The following is a 12,742-nucleotide window of genomic DNA, read 5'->3' as shown; positions in this document are numbered from 1 at the left end:
CGGCTGCCGGGCTCCGAGGACAGAGGATCTGTCATCAGATTCAGTACAAATCTAACAGCATGTTTATCTAAAGCCCTTGAGTGGGTCCTATTGCCTCCTCACGCAGCCTCTCTCCTGACTGTGGCCTTTTAGGTGCTTGTGGAAAAGGCATCGTCAGGCACAGGAGATATTATGCGGGTTGAAAACCACAAAAAGGATCATGCCACTGGGACCACTATCTTTCTTTCATTAAGGTATGAAGATTGCTTGGCCTCATATTCCTTCAGCAATATTACACACCCAATTGATATCTGGAAAAAATCTTGGTTTTCACTCTAAACAGTGAAATCTATAGACAATTAAGCCACACTGGGGTTGAAGTTGTCCTAAGTTTTAGCAGTATTGATATTAAAATGCTTAAGACAGACATTGAACTGTCTTGATCCATTGTCCTGTTGTCATTTTATGTGATGGTCTGGTGAGTTTTATTTGGCTTCTTTCTATGTGTAAAGTGGCCAAAGTCTAAATCATGTTCCCATTTATTTGTCTAGCTGCAGCTGCTATTACCGGACACAAACCTACACATTCTTTCTCTTGACTCCAGCCGCAAAGAGCAGTTCACCTCAATGACCAAAGTTTGAAGTTTAAAGGAGTTTAATGCTCCAAGAAACACAGCCACTTTACCACTAAAATACACTTATATAAATTTTCATTTCCGTGGCCACTTTCCCTTGGTTTAGGGACATAATGAATTAGCAAACAAAGCTTCAGAAGTTTCGCTCCAATTTCACTTTATACAATGAATTACTCTCGACCACAAAGAAAACAAAAATGGCAAGTTTATTTTCCTGTGGTGAGGCCATTTCAGCAGAGCCATTATTAACTGACAGTCTTCAAAGTTACCTCAATCAAGGCCTTCAGGCCCCACTGAGAGAGGGCACACTGAAGCACTGTGTAATGCACTTTCACATTACAATTAGTGAGGTGCCTATGGCACATTCTGTGTATTTTTCGAAAGGTAGAAAGGATCATTGCTGCAGTGTTTCGTGCGGTGAACCTGGCAGAGACAGGGACTTCTTGGCTTCTGGGCTATTCTTAAATCATTACAAGTGCCATGGGCTTCAAACAGTTTAAGTTATTGTTACTGTGTCACATATACTGTAAGTCTTAAAACTTTTAAAGTAATTTATTAATGCATTGCTTTTTAAGAAACGTATTCATCTGTAGCCGCACAACAGTGTGTTCCTCCTTTTGTCTGTGACCGTATGTTTTGTGTTGAGTTTGAGCTGATGTTGATGCTTAGTTTGTGTGTTCTGTAGAGCAGGAACCTGAGCCAGGCCCAATTTTGTTTTAAAACTTTCCTTCTTAATAATAAAATTAATTCAAATCACATACCAAAGTTTACATGTGTAACAATCTTTCTTTCTATCTATCAGTAGTGTATAGTGTATAGTATAGTATAGTATAGTATAGTATAGTATAGTATAGTATAGTATAGTATAGTATAGTATAGTATAGTATAGTATAGTATAGTCTTTTTAAGGTTTTGCTAAAATATACTTAAAATAAAACACACAATTTTCACAATGGTATTAATATTCAGACACTGGTTCCTCCTCCCATTTACCACCAGGCTGTCAGGAAGCTGAGAGGCTTATGTGGATGAAATCACAAAAATGTATCTTAGGTCAGTCATGGTCGTGATGGTTCTTCATATTTGCTTCATTCACTCTTTGGTGATTGTTACAATGTTGTTGTTTATCCAGCCAGTATGTCATCAGAATAATGTTACGGTGGAATTGAAGATTCTTTTCATATATTTGTAAAAGTTGTTTTCACTCTCTACTAATCAGTATACCAGAGGGAATAAAACTGATATTGTATTTATTGGTTTATTTAGTAGGGACTAGGGGTGGGTGATATTGACAAAAATGAATATCTTGATATTTTTTCCAATATCTCGATATCGATATACAAACGATATTTTTCAAAGCCATGTGTGCAATCTTGCAAAGAAGGTATTTTTTTAAAATGACTGTATCATCTGTAAAACAGGGCGTTGTGTCCCTCTCCTCTGTGCTATAGTGGGCGGAGCAGACAGGCACCTGTCGCTGTGAGGCGTCTGAGTCTCCACAACTCTGATAAAATATAGAACTAAACGAAAATAAGGATCCAGTAGTGGAGGAATGAGGCAAAGAGCGCAGATCGGTGGCACTCGCTGAAGTCAAAGCCGAGGAGCGAGTGAGACAAGACGGGGAGCAGAGGCTGCAGTCACCGCTGAACCAGGAGCTACATTACTCCAGCTTTCTCTTTACGTTTTGGGATTATTACTTCAGCCTGTGATGTGAACATTGACTATAGAAGGAGCGACGTAGCACGGGTAAGACTTCGTGGCTGTAATGCAGTCGGTAGCACTGCGTAGCCAGTCCTGCAGTTGCAGCAGAAGAAAGATAAAAATACAGTCAAACAAACCCCTGCAGTATTAAACACGCTAAATAGAATTCTTTTAAGGGTTACAGCATGCGTTATTTACATTGTTTTACACTTGTGACATCTCTTTACATGTTTGGAGGTTCGGATTCTACAATTGAAATAGTAATAATAACAATAATACAATATGAAATAGCCTAGTCAATATTCCAATTTTGCATATCGTCCAGACAACAATTTGGATATTAACGTGCAAACAATTTATCACCCACCCCTTGAAGGGACAATGCATGTTAATGAACACCACACCGGATTGTAGCCACTCGCACACTCAAACACAGTGTGTGAGTGGCCTATTGTACATGTTTTTCTTTCTTTTTTTTTAAAGTTAATTTATTCAGAAATAAAACTGAAGGAATTCAAAGGGGGTCTGAACATTTTGAGACAGCAGTATATTTAACAAAGAACAAAATATGTTGTTGAGTGGTGTTGTTTGTAGTTACTATTCTTCATCATTTAGCCAAGTCCCCAAAGAAGATTATACTTCGGAAACATATTTCTTTCATTTAAAAAAATCAAATCATGAGAAGTGCCAAAGAGTTTGCAGCGAAAGGCTCATAATGTCCTGCTGCAGAGTGTCACTCTCCCCGCGATAGTGGCACTCTGCTGCAGGTAATGTGTGTGTTTGTTTGCGCACGCCTCCAAAGGGCTGTGTGTGTGGTCAGCCACGCAGCACTGCTTTTGGCCCCTGACTGCTGCTGGCGTTCACTCTGTCTGTGCAGAAACAGCTGGAGGCAAAGCCAACATCGTCCCGCTCGGCTGCACCCGCTCAGCAGCGACAGATCTCAGGACTTTCCACAGACCCACGTCGCCATGTCAACAGGGCCTGGCAACACGCGCCTGTCCCAATCTGCACACCTGGCCCACCAGGAGTCCAGACTGCCCTGGCCTGTCGCTGTGTGATGAACAGGTCATTTACAACTCAAGTGTTTGTGTGTTTTTAAGAGTTATGGGCCCAGCAAAAGAAAACACAGCGCACTGGACCTCCTGTATGCCGCTCTAATCAGACAGAGTTGGGAACCTGCACAGCCACACACCTTTATAATCCACTGGTAGCATGGAAACGACTGTGGGACATAACATCAAGGTATTAAAAATGTTCATTAAATAGGTTGTGGAAAGAAGCATGAGTACAGACAAACAATTATGTGATACACACGGCATGTAGTTCAGCCGATAGTCTAGTATGAGGCAGAACACTGGAACCCTGACAGTTTGCAGGATGTTTGTCTCCCTACTATTCACCGCCTTTCACACTGAACTGTCATGTAAAATAATAAAAATCTAAATACACAAATATATTCAACACCAAACCAGGCAAGTTGCCCTAAAAACGTAAAACGTGCTGCTGGCAAAATCAGGTTTCATTTCATTTTTTTTTGTAAAGAGCGATAATAATCTACCAATGTTCATGGCAACAGGAACACAAAAACATTAATATTTGCCTTTCTTAACTTAAAGAAACAAGCCACCGATTTTCCATACTGAGATATGTTCTTACCATACTGTATCTTCAGAATTCTTTAGGAGTGACGATATTACTGCGCGGACGTCGAAGTGCTGCTAAAGTGTTATTACGCCTTACAATATAGCACCCCTTTTTTATCCGCTTAGAAAATCGTGTAACTACTCACGTAACTGTATTTCAATAGGAGAAAACGTGGAAGTGGAGTTTGGTTGCCTCTAACTTTACCCCCGTTTGGCCCCATAGAGGAGAGGAGGAGAGGCTAAAAGCTAACAACATCTTTGGTCTTTTTGCGTGACTGAGCGCACGCACAAAGACCAGACAGGTACACATCAACTCATCTAAGTTCACGTACGAACATATCTCAGCGTGGAAAATCGGTGACTTGTTCCTTTCAAGTGTAAGAACGCAATGTCTGTCTATGCTTCCACAGAAAAGGGATAAATACCCTCTCAGAGCATCATACTGAAACGCAAGCAAAACATTCAGTGGCTGAAAGGCAGTAGTGAGAATAAAATGGCCAACTTGCATCGAGTCTCTTTAAGTGTGACCCATACTAATAATTAAAATATCAATTAATCAATGACGATTTTAAGAGCACCTCACCTGAGCACCACAGTCAAGGCTATGACAGAGATAGCACTGGACAGTTTGACCCAATATGATAAATAGCAATCGATCCCATTTGTAAAACATTTACAACTTACAGACTATCACTTTAATCAATGTAAAAACATGATACTTTAAGTGTGAAAGTGCATGTTAAACACACCATAAAAATCACATTTCACTTTAGGTATATTGGCCAACACAAGCTTTGGTGCCATTGGAGAAAGAGTATAGAGTTTTGTGGTGCTTAGGAAGAATTATTAGAACAACTTGTGCCCTGAATTCAGGCGCCAATCATGACATCTAGAGGAACAGGCACACAGAGTCTCACAAGGTGAAAGGTGGGGTGAAGCTTCTAGAGCAGAGAAAACACGGCATGTGTATGGATGTCCGGTATGTGAACAGTCCGAGGCATGGGTGACCCAAGAACACAAGCGTACTGGAGTACAGAGGGTTGCAGGCTGCCATCTCGGAGGGATGCGTGGGCATGTCTTCTCTGGTAAATGATCGGGTGTTTGACTTGTCTGGTAGGAAGGAAGTCCTTATTAATGTTGAGGAGAAGGCCATGGCTCAGCAACCTCAGGCATGCTCGCCCACACACACTAATGCACTGCTATATCCAAGTAGCACAAGCCTGCACCCGAAGAGCTTCATTACTTTATGAGGTGGTGCAACAGGACAGACCCGCATTGGGAACAGATACTACACAATTGCAACGGTGTTAAAGTTCAAACTAGAAATGATATCTTTCCAGCTGAATGCCCAGCAGTATGTGTCTGGTCCAGAGTCATGACAACAGTTCACGTTCAAATATATCACTCTGAGAGCCAAACATTTCCAGCTGGTGGCGAAACACTTAACCCATTGATACAAATTTTAAAATTTTGTTAGCCCTGCACACAGGCACAGAGACCTGGGAAATGAACACATCACACCTAAGCAGCCACTTTTCTCCAATCATAAACACTGAACTTAAAGGGTCTACAGCAGTATTTGCACTCCTGTAATCCAGGTTCACATCGAAGCTCTGCACTCCTCAGGGACATTTTAACATAAACATATTAAGCCTGCCTCAGCGTTTCCAAAGCCACCCACAAGCCATCTAGGAGAACTAGATCTAAGGCTGAAATGGTGACACTTCATGCTAAAACTTTAAAAGCAATACCTCTTTGCTTATGGGCAATGAAAGCCCAGCCCTATTTGACAGTTAGGGTTGTCAAAGCACTGACCAGGTCAAAACAAACAACTTTGAGCACCGCTTTCCTTCCTTCCTTTATGGTGAGGAAGGATGAAGTCGTTTTAAGGATGTTTGGGGCAAATCCTCTGGATTTAGACCACAGTCATATAGAAAACAAGGTGTCTAGCAGGGGCCCATGCATGCTTAACTTGTTTTACTCATTGTGAAATTATCTTCTGCCCAGAGCATGTAATTGCAAGTCAAATGGGCGGCACACTTGTATTTAATAAAATATTCAAGGATAGTGTTTATTTAGAAAAGATGATCCTCAACAAGTTATTGGCCAATGAAGTTCTTTATGATGGGGGAAAATCCAACTTCAAATTCCTTTTGTTTGAGAGTACAGTGGAGAGACTGTTTTCTGGATGTTTCAGAGCAGCCATGGTCTTTTAAAAATGCCCTTGTTTTGAAAAGCAGAAAATTGAGAGGTGCAAAGTGAAGCTGAGGGTGCTGTGCCAGTCACTTTGCCCTGGTGAAAGCAAGGCGGGTGGCCCTTTTCAAGACAGGATAATGCTGTCCAGAGTCAGTCTTCGGCGTTCATATTCAACTGCCAAGCGCTGGTAGCATGTCCTAGAGTAGGCAGAGAGGACAAGAGCACTCAACAAGGTATATACATTGAGTCGAGTCCATTTAAAATAACTTATGGATAAATAAATACTGGGCCCACGACGTTCACTGTACAGTAATTGGTCAGGAAACCAGCAGAGACAAGCTCATTTACAGTAAATGGATCAGCTTTGAGTTGGTGAAGTGCACTTGGCTCACTGAGGACATTAGAGTGATGTGGAAATTTTAAATGAAGGTATTTCTTCTTACATGATTAACTGTTCTCCAAAATGTCGCTGTTTGTTTCTTGTCAGAAAAGAAAGAAAACAATGTTGATAGTAGCAAGTTATTTGCTTTCATTTATAGCATCAGCAGAAAACTATTTGGTTTCCAGGTCTTCCTCAAAAAAGAGATTTACGTATCTCAAGGGACTTCCTGGTTTAATAAAGTTTAAATGAAAAACCATAAAACGACTGAGGCTTGATAATATAACTGTGATTTTCAAGAGAAACCCATGCCATCTCTCCTCAGTCCACACACAAATACACATAGTGGTTTGTCTGGCCAACCTTGTTGACCCAGTGGCTTAGCTGCGGCTGCACGCTGGACGCAAAGCACTCATTAATGTTTTGAGCCTGCTCTTCACTTATGTAAACAAACAGACTGAGCCCGTCATTACCGTAACGCCTCGTGTGTGTGGTCTTCTCAATTAGACCTCTATTGATTCTTCAGTTCTCTCAGAAAGCAAAACTGGACGATTTTCCAGTTAAAAAGACGCGCAGCACACGGTCTTGTGGCAAGCTTCAAAATGGTTCACATTTTTCACTGTTGGTAGCTGCTGCAGCTCTAAAGTGTGTGCTACCTGCCAAAGTCACCACAAACCTCAAAACATAAAACACCACAGTTGGTTTTACATCGTGTGTAAAATGCCACCATAACCAACTCCTCGCTATTAGTCCCACTCTCGCTCCGAGACAGAAGTGTCTTTGCAGAGAGAGGCAGAGTAAAAATGTAAGCTGCACTGTGTGTGAGGCTTGGCAGAGACGCACAGTACATGGCAATGTTTAAGGTGAGCAGTCAGGGGCAAAAGTAGTGCGGATTTTGTAGGGTTGAGTGTAAAGATTCACAGATTCACAAATGAGATGAACTCACAACATAACTAGTTACAATTAGCAATGAGCTAATTGTTCAAGCTTTGTTCACTTTTTGTTATATAGTACATGTTAATTTCAGGATATTATTGTATTTACAAGAAGGTTTAACACTTTTCCTTCATCAAAGAGAATACTGATGTTCATTTTATTTTAACTTAGGAACAATATGAAAAGTAAAGAAGAAAGAGGGTTTCTTTATGCAAAAACAAGAGAGAAAAAATAACACTTTTTGCACTTTGTTTTACTTCTTGGGTAATGTTTTTTATTTTATTTTATTTTATTTTATTGTTGTTAAAGACAAAAGCAAATTTAAGAAAAGGGTTTATACAGAAGGGCAGCAGATATTGGCCAACCCTGTGGTTTGGCAAGGCATAATTAACACCAAAGCTTCATCATCAGACATCAAGAGAGATGCTCTTGATGTGGGCAGTTAGGGAAGTCTGTACTCGCTCTCACGTTTGTCTGTGATTCAAATCATAAAACACGTGTTTTAATCATAAGTAACTTACATGGGTTTACATAAGAGACAAACACCACACTGAATACATCAGTGTTAAAGTACTCGGCACAGATGAGAACGGAAGCGTGGCAGACAGGAATCATTTCATCTTAGAAATACATTTTACTGGCAAAATGTGCAATGGCAGATATTTCCTGCCTGAAAATAATGATTTAATGTACCTGTGCTCAGGACCAAGTCTGGACAACATGCTTTTGTCCTGTTGGGACCTCCCAGACTTACTGTCTCCAGAAGCTTGACATTTATGGTTAACATTAATTTCGTAGTAAATAAGCTCCAAACCTCATACCTGAACTACACTGTCATATATCAAAGGGGACAGAAACAGACAAATCTTCGAAGAAGGTTCAGAACAAATGCATGACCAAAGAGCTCATGTTTTCCTTACCCTGAGCAGGGTGAGGTAATGTTGAGGATGTATGCTCCTTAACAAAACCAGGCAGCGGCCCTTCTCTGACTTCTCACATGTGCACTCTACCTCACTTTAACATCACAGCATGCCAGATGGCCCAAGAGAAAGAAAAAGGTTTTGCATTATGCCTAAACTTAACTCGGAATGCTACAGTAATAAACAACTGTCTACAGAGTTTGTGATGTAATGTTATAAATTCAATGTTACCATGGAAATCCGCCATCATTTTGCCATCATTTTTGTGACGGCGTGCAAACGTTTTCCATAGACTAACATAAGCTAAACAGCATAAACACGGTGGAACCTCTCCGTTACACTCTTACACTAACAAGTTAAGGTTAAGGTGTACTTTATTGTCTTCGGAGGAAAATTTGCCCTGTGCATTTGACCCATCCTTTGATGCCACACTGGGGCAACCCGTAAAGAGCAGCGGGCGACGGCGTCCGTGGACCCAGCTCCAGATGTTCAGAATCACCTGGCAGGAGGATTCACCTATTGTATGAGTTAAGTTGTCGGGGAAACTGGAACATGCAAACTCCACACAGAAAGGCCCCGTCCAGGTGGAAATCAAACCCAGGAACACTGCGCGACCATGCCGCCCTAACACCAGCAACTAAGAAATGCTTTGCCTGCCTCTGACAATGCTATTTATGCAATATTAAACAAAGCATTTAGCAGCATTTGTCTTTCCCATTGTTAAGAATTGGAAATGGTGTCTTGAGCCTGGCGATGCATATTTATCCACGTATCTTTAAGGAATAAAACAGCTAAACCATTGTATTATATTCTGTTTATTTGGTAAAATTTTCCAAACTAAGGCTTTAAAATAAATGATGACAATGCTACATCCAGCGGCATTATCTACCTTAAACCACATCCACCATTGTTATTTGCTTGTGTATCTGAAAAAATGATTACTTTGTCGACTGCAGTGACGTATACAGTTAAAATTACAACCTTTCCCATTCTCAGAGGTGCATCATACTTACATTCAGTATTTTTAACCATTCACAGCACTTTAGATCTACAGATTTTACTTATATCGTTATTATTGGATTGTATAAAGGTAAGTTACTTAGAGAATGGAATCACATTAGCAATTATTTCCACAACCAAATGTTGAAGTCATGGTTGGGGCAGAAAAATGAAAAGGCGGGCTAGATTTTAGAGCTTGGCATATTTATACCACCTCCTCCACAACTGTGTTGAGTCTTTACTCAAATAAAACAGTGAGCCCTCTATTTGCCTCCCACTGTTAAAAATCTGTCTGAATCAACACTGAAATGGGTAGGATTTATGGATTTTAATTAAGAGGAGAAATGCTAAAAAGTTAGTTCATGACTGTTGTAAAATATAAAAGGGTTCATAAAATATTTCACTGAAAATGTTTTATTGCCTTTGCCAATAAACTGCATTCAAGCAACTATTATGTACAACAGCAGTCTTGTTTCCAAAGAGGTTAGGTTTCTTTCTGTAATAACATTTTATAAAGGTGTATTGTCAATGGCCAGACTGTTGTCTGAACATCTTTCCTGTTCTCTCAGCTTTTTCTTGCAATGCAATTTGTTGGCAAAAAAAACAAGGTGTTACGCACATGTAACTCCTATAGCCCAAAAGATATATATTTGACTCAAGACCTACATATAAAAGCTTGCATCTGAATTTTACATGCCTTTAGTTTAAGAATGGCAAAGCTCTTCATTGTCCTTATTAGAAGAATATGGTGATGTCACAAAGCCCACTGTAACCATTTTGAGGTGAGTTGGTTTGCTGAGGCAAAATGAAGAGAATTGAATGGTCTGCAGTGAGCAACTGTGGCTTGAGTTTCTCTGAGGTTATGGTCATTCTCCCCTGGGAAAGTGGTTAGGCTCCTGTTTACTTTGGAGTAACTCTGCCCCTCCCCTTCACCAGCCCTGTGTGGTAACTTATGACTGCTTCCATTACAGCACACCTGTCAGTTCGAACCTCTATCAAATTATTTCTATGAAAATCAATCTTTGAAACTATCAGTCACCCCATGCTGGTTTGGGTTTTGGATGTTGCTGAAGCACCACCTTCTTATCACAGCAGGTGTGGGTGAAGGGGGATGAAGAGGTCTGGAAGATGGGGAGGTGTTAGTACAAGGTCTAATGGGCAGGAGCACCCACAGAGCAGTTTAACTTTCTGTGTGTCCCACAGTCAGACAGACGGAGCCTGCTCATGGTGTTGGACTTCTCAGCTCTCCTCGGAGTCTGGCACAGACAAGACTTTTCTGCGCTACACAGACGACTGTAGCTTGGAGTGCAGTGGCATCTTTGCAGCTGAGGGGCTGTTAATACTTGCTATCTTTATCTAATATTAAATTGGGACGTTGGAAGGAAATATATAGCATATCACCCACTTCTGGGAGGCAAATAAATGGAGCTTTCTCACAGGGACTTTCCCTGGGTTTCCATCACATCAATGGATCTCAAATGAAATTTTAACACTGAACAATGTTGGACAGAACAACTTCTTCAATTTGAAACATCTACGATTTGGCAGACATGTAAGTACATGTTTACTTTGATTATAACTTTATCTGTAATATAATATGCTAATGATGTTTTAAATGGAAAGAGTTGAGAAAAATCTAAAGCATTAGTTTTGTGCTCTGTTTATCTGAAGGTTATGCACTGTAAACCATCTACATCAGTGGAGTTTGGCACTTTTTTTGCTTTTTGCTCCACTGACGCTTTATGGGAGGCAGTTTGATGCTCATTGTAGCAGAATGTAAGTACATATCTATAATAAACAGCATGATTATGAACATTTATAACATTACAAAGTTTCCCATTTCCTTTTCATATCTTGAGTTCAAATTTGTAAAAATTCTTGAAAACTTGTTTGCACTGCCACCTACTGTACTGAGGATAGCAAGTGGTGGAAAGGTGAATGTAAAATATCATAATACATATACATATTGAACATGTAATGAAATGCAAGATGCAAAGATGTCCAAAAAGACGGTCTGGGCAGTGTGTTATTAACTATAATGTAATTAGCTACAATATGACTTCTTTTCTCTTTCTCTGTGGTATAGGCGGAGATCAGTAAGTCATGCCCAGCTAATGCATGATAAAGGACGCTCCTTGCAGGAGTTAAAGCGTCGGTTGTGGATACAGGACCTGTTAGAGAAGGTGCATACGGCTAGTGAAAGTGATTCGCACCTGAGCAGGACATCAAGCCAAGTTTACAGTGGGAGTGCTGTCCCTCAGAAGCCCCAGGGGGCCACCAAAGAGCTTCCAGAGAGATACGGGGAGGACAGCCGTGTACTTCCTCAAGAGACCAACAAGGCTGTGGCATATAAGGACCAATCATTAAAGATGGTCATCAAGAGGAAGAAAAAGGTACGCCTCGGCCGACGCAGAGAGAGCGACAAGAAACGGAGAAAAACGCGGTCAGTCAGAACAGAGGGTCCCGAATGAGGTTTTCTGCATTGACCATAAAAGAAGTTCAGCTGCACTGAGGTCAAAGACATTTAAAACACCAAGGTCACTGCCAAGTCTGTGTGAATTCATAAATCTATGTCTTTGGTCCTAAGTTATTCAAAATACAGTTAAAATGATCAAGTTTTCATCATCTGCCAAATGTATGCATGTGCATACATATGCACATTTACAAAATGTTCAATAATTTTAAAGGGTCTATTTTTGTGAATGTAATATGGTGCTGCTGAGCTGACTGAACTGATAAATGCACTTTACTTTTAATGTTATGACTGAGTTTACGAGTTCTTATAGTCTTTGCCATCTAAAATCGTTTTTGGGAGTTTTAATTATGATTTTGTTTAATGCACTGAAATATACTGTAAATAATTAAACAGTGAACTGTAAAGTAACATTTATAAATTGATATTGGTCTGTGATGTGTTGGACTTCATATATTGAACAAAATTTAAAGAATCACTTAAGATTATCTGGCATTCCCAGAGCGGGAAAGAAACTGGAAATTCACGGGGAAACAGATACATCAGCGTCAGCTATATCCTCTGCTAAGAGCAGCCGTGTACACCAAGCACCATTAGCTGACACGGAGTCATAAACACTGTGGAAAGCCTGATAAAGCTGTCGTCAAGAAATCAATCAAACAATGAGCACAGATATCTCCAAGGAGAGAGAAACAAAGGTCAAGCCCATGAGCAAGTATTTTTCATTTATAGAATTTTTACTGTACTTATTTTAACACATTTTGACTATAAATTCTTACAGATCATAATGTTGTTGTGAGTCTCAAAGGTGTGAGATAAAAGCACTAACATTCGAGGTGCACATACTTTCATTTAGTATTAATTATAGGCAAAAATATATCT

At 40.2% G+C, this 12,742-nt stretch overlaps 1 protein-coding gene across 1 annotated transcript; it reads left to right on the top strand.

Annotated features, from left to right (window-relative positions):
- Positions 1 to 10,609: 10,609 nt before the first annotated feature.
- pthlhb (parathyroid hormone-like hormone b) lies at positions 10,610 to 12,003 on the top strand. The gene is made up of 3 exons (XM_079567349.1): positions 10,610 to 10,939; positions 11,059 to 11,163; positions 11,474 to 12,003. Coding segments are annotated over exons 1-3 (492 nt in total). The 5' UTR covers positions 10,610 to 10,937; the 3' UTR covers positions 11,859 to 12,003.
- The last annotated feature ends 739 nt before the right edge of the window (positions 12,004 to 12,742 follow it).

Source organism: Gobius niger (assembly GCF_951799975.1).
Source record: "Gobius niger genome assembly, chromosome: 12".
Classification (NCBI taxonomy): Eukaryota; Metazoa; Chordata; class Actinopteri; order Gobiiformes; family Gobiidae; genus Gobius; species Gobius niger.
The sequence above is the reverse complement of the archived record's forward strand: the minus strand, read 5'-3'. Positions and strand labels throughout refer to the sequence as shown.

Bases quoted from the DNA above. Each gene is read 5' to 3' on its own strand.
- pthlhb (XM_079567349.1), top strand. The intron at 11,164-11,473 runs GTAAGTACATAT...TCTGTGGTATAG, and splicing joins GATGCTCATTGTAGCAGAAT to GCGGAGATCAGTAAGTCATG.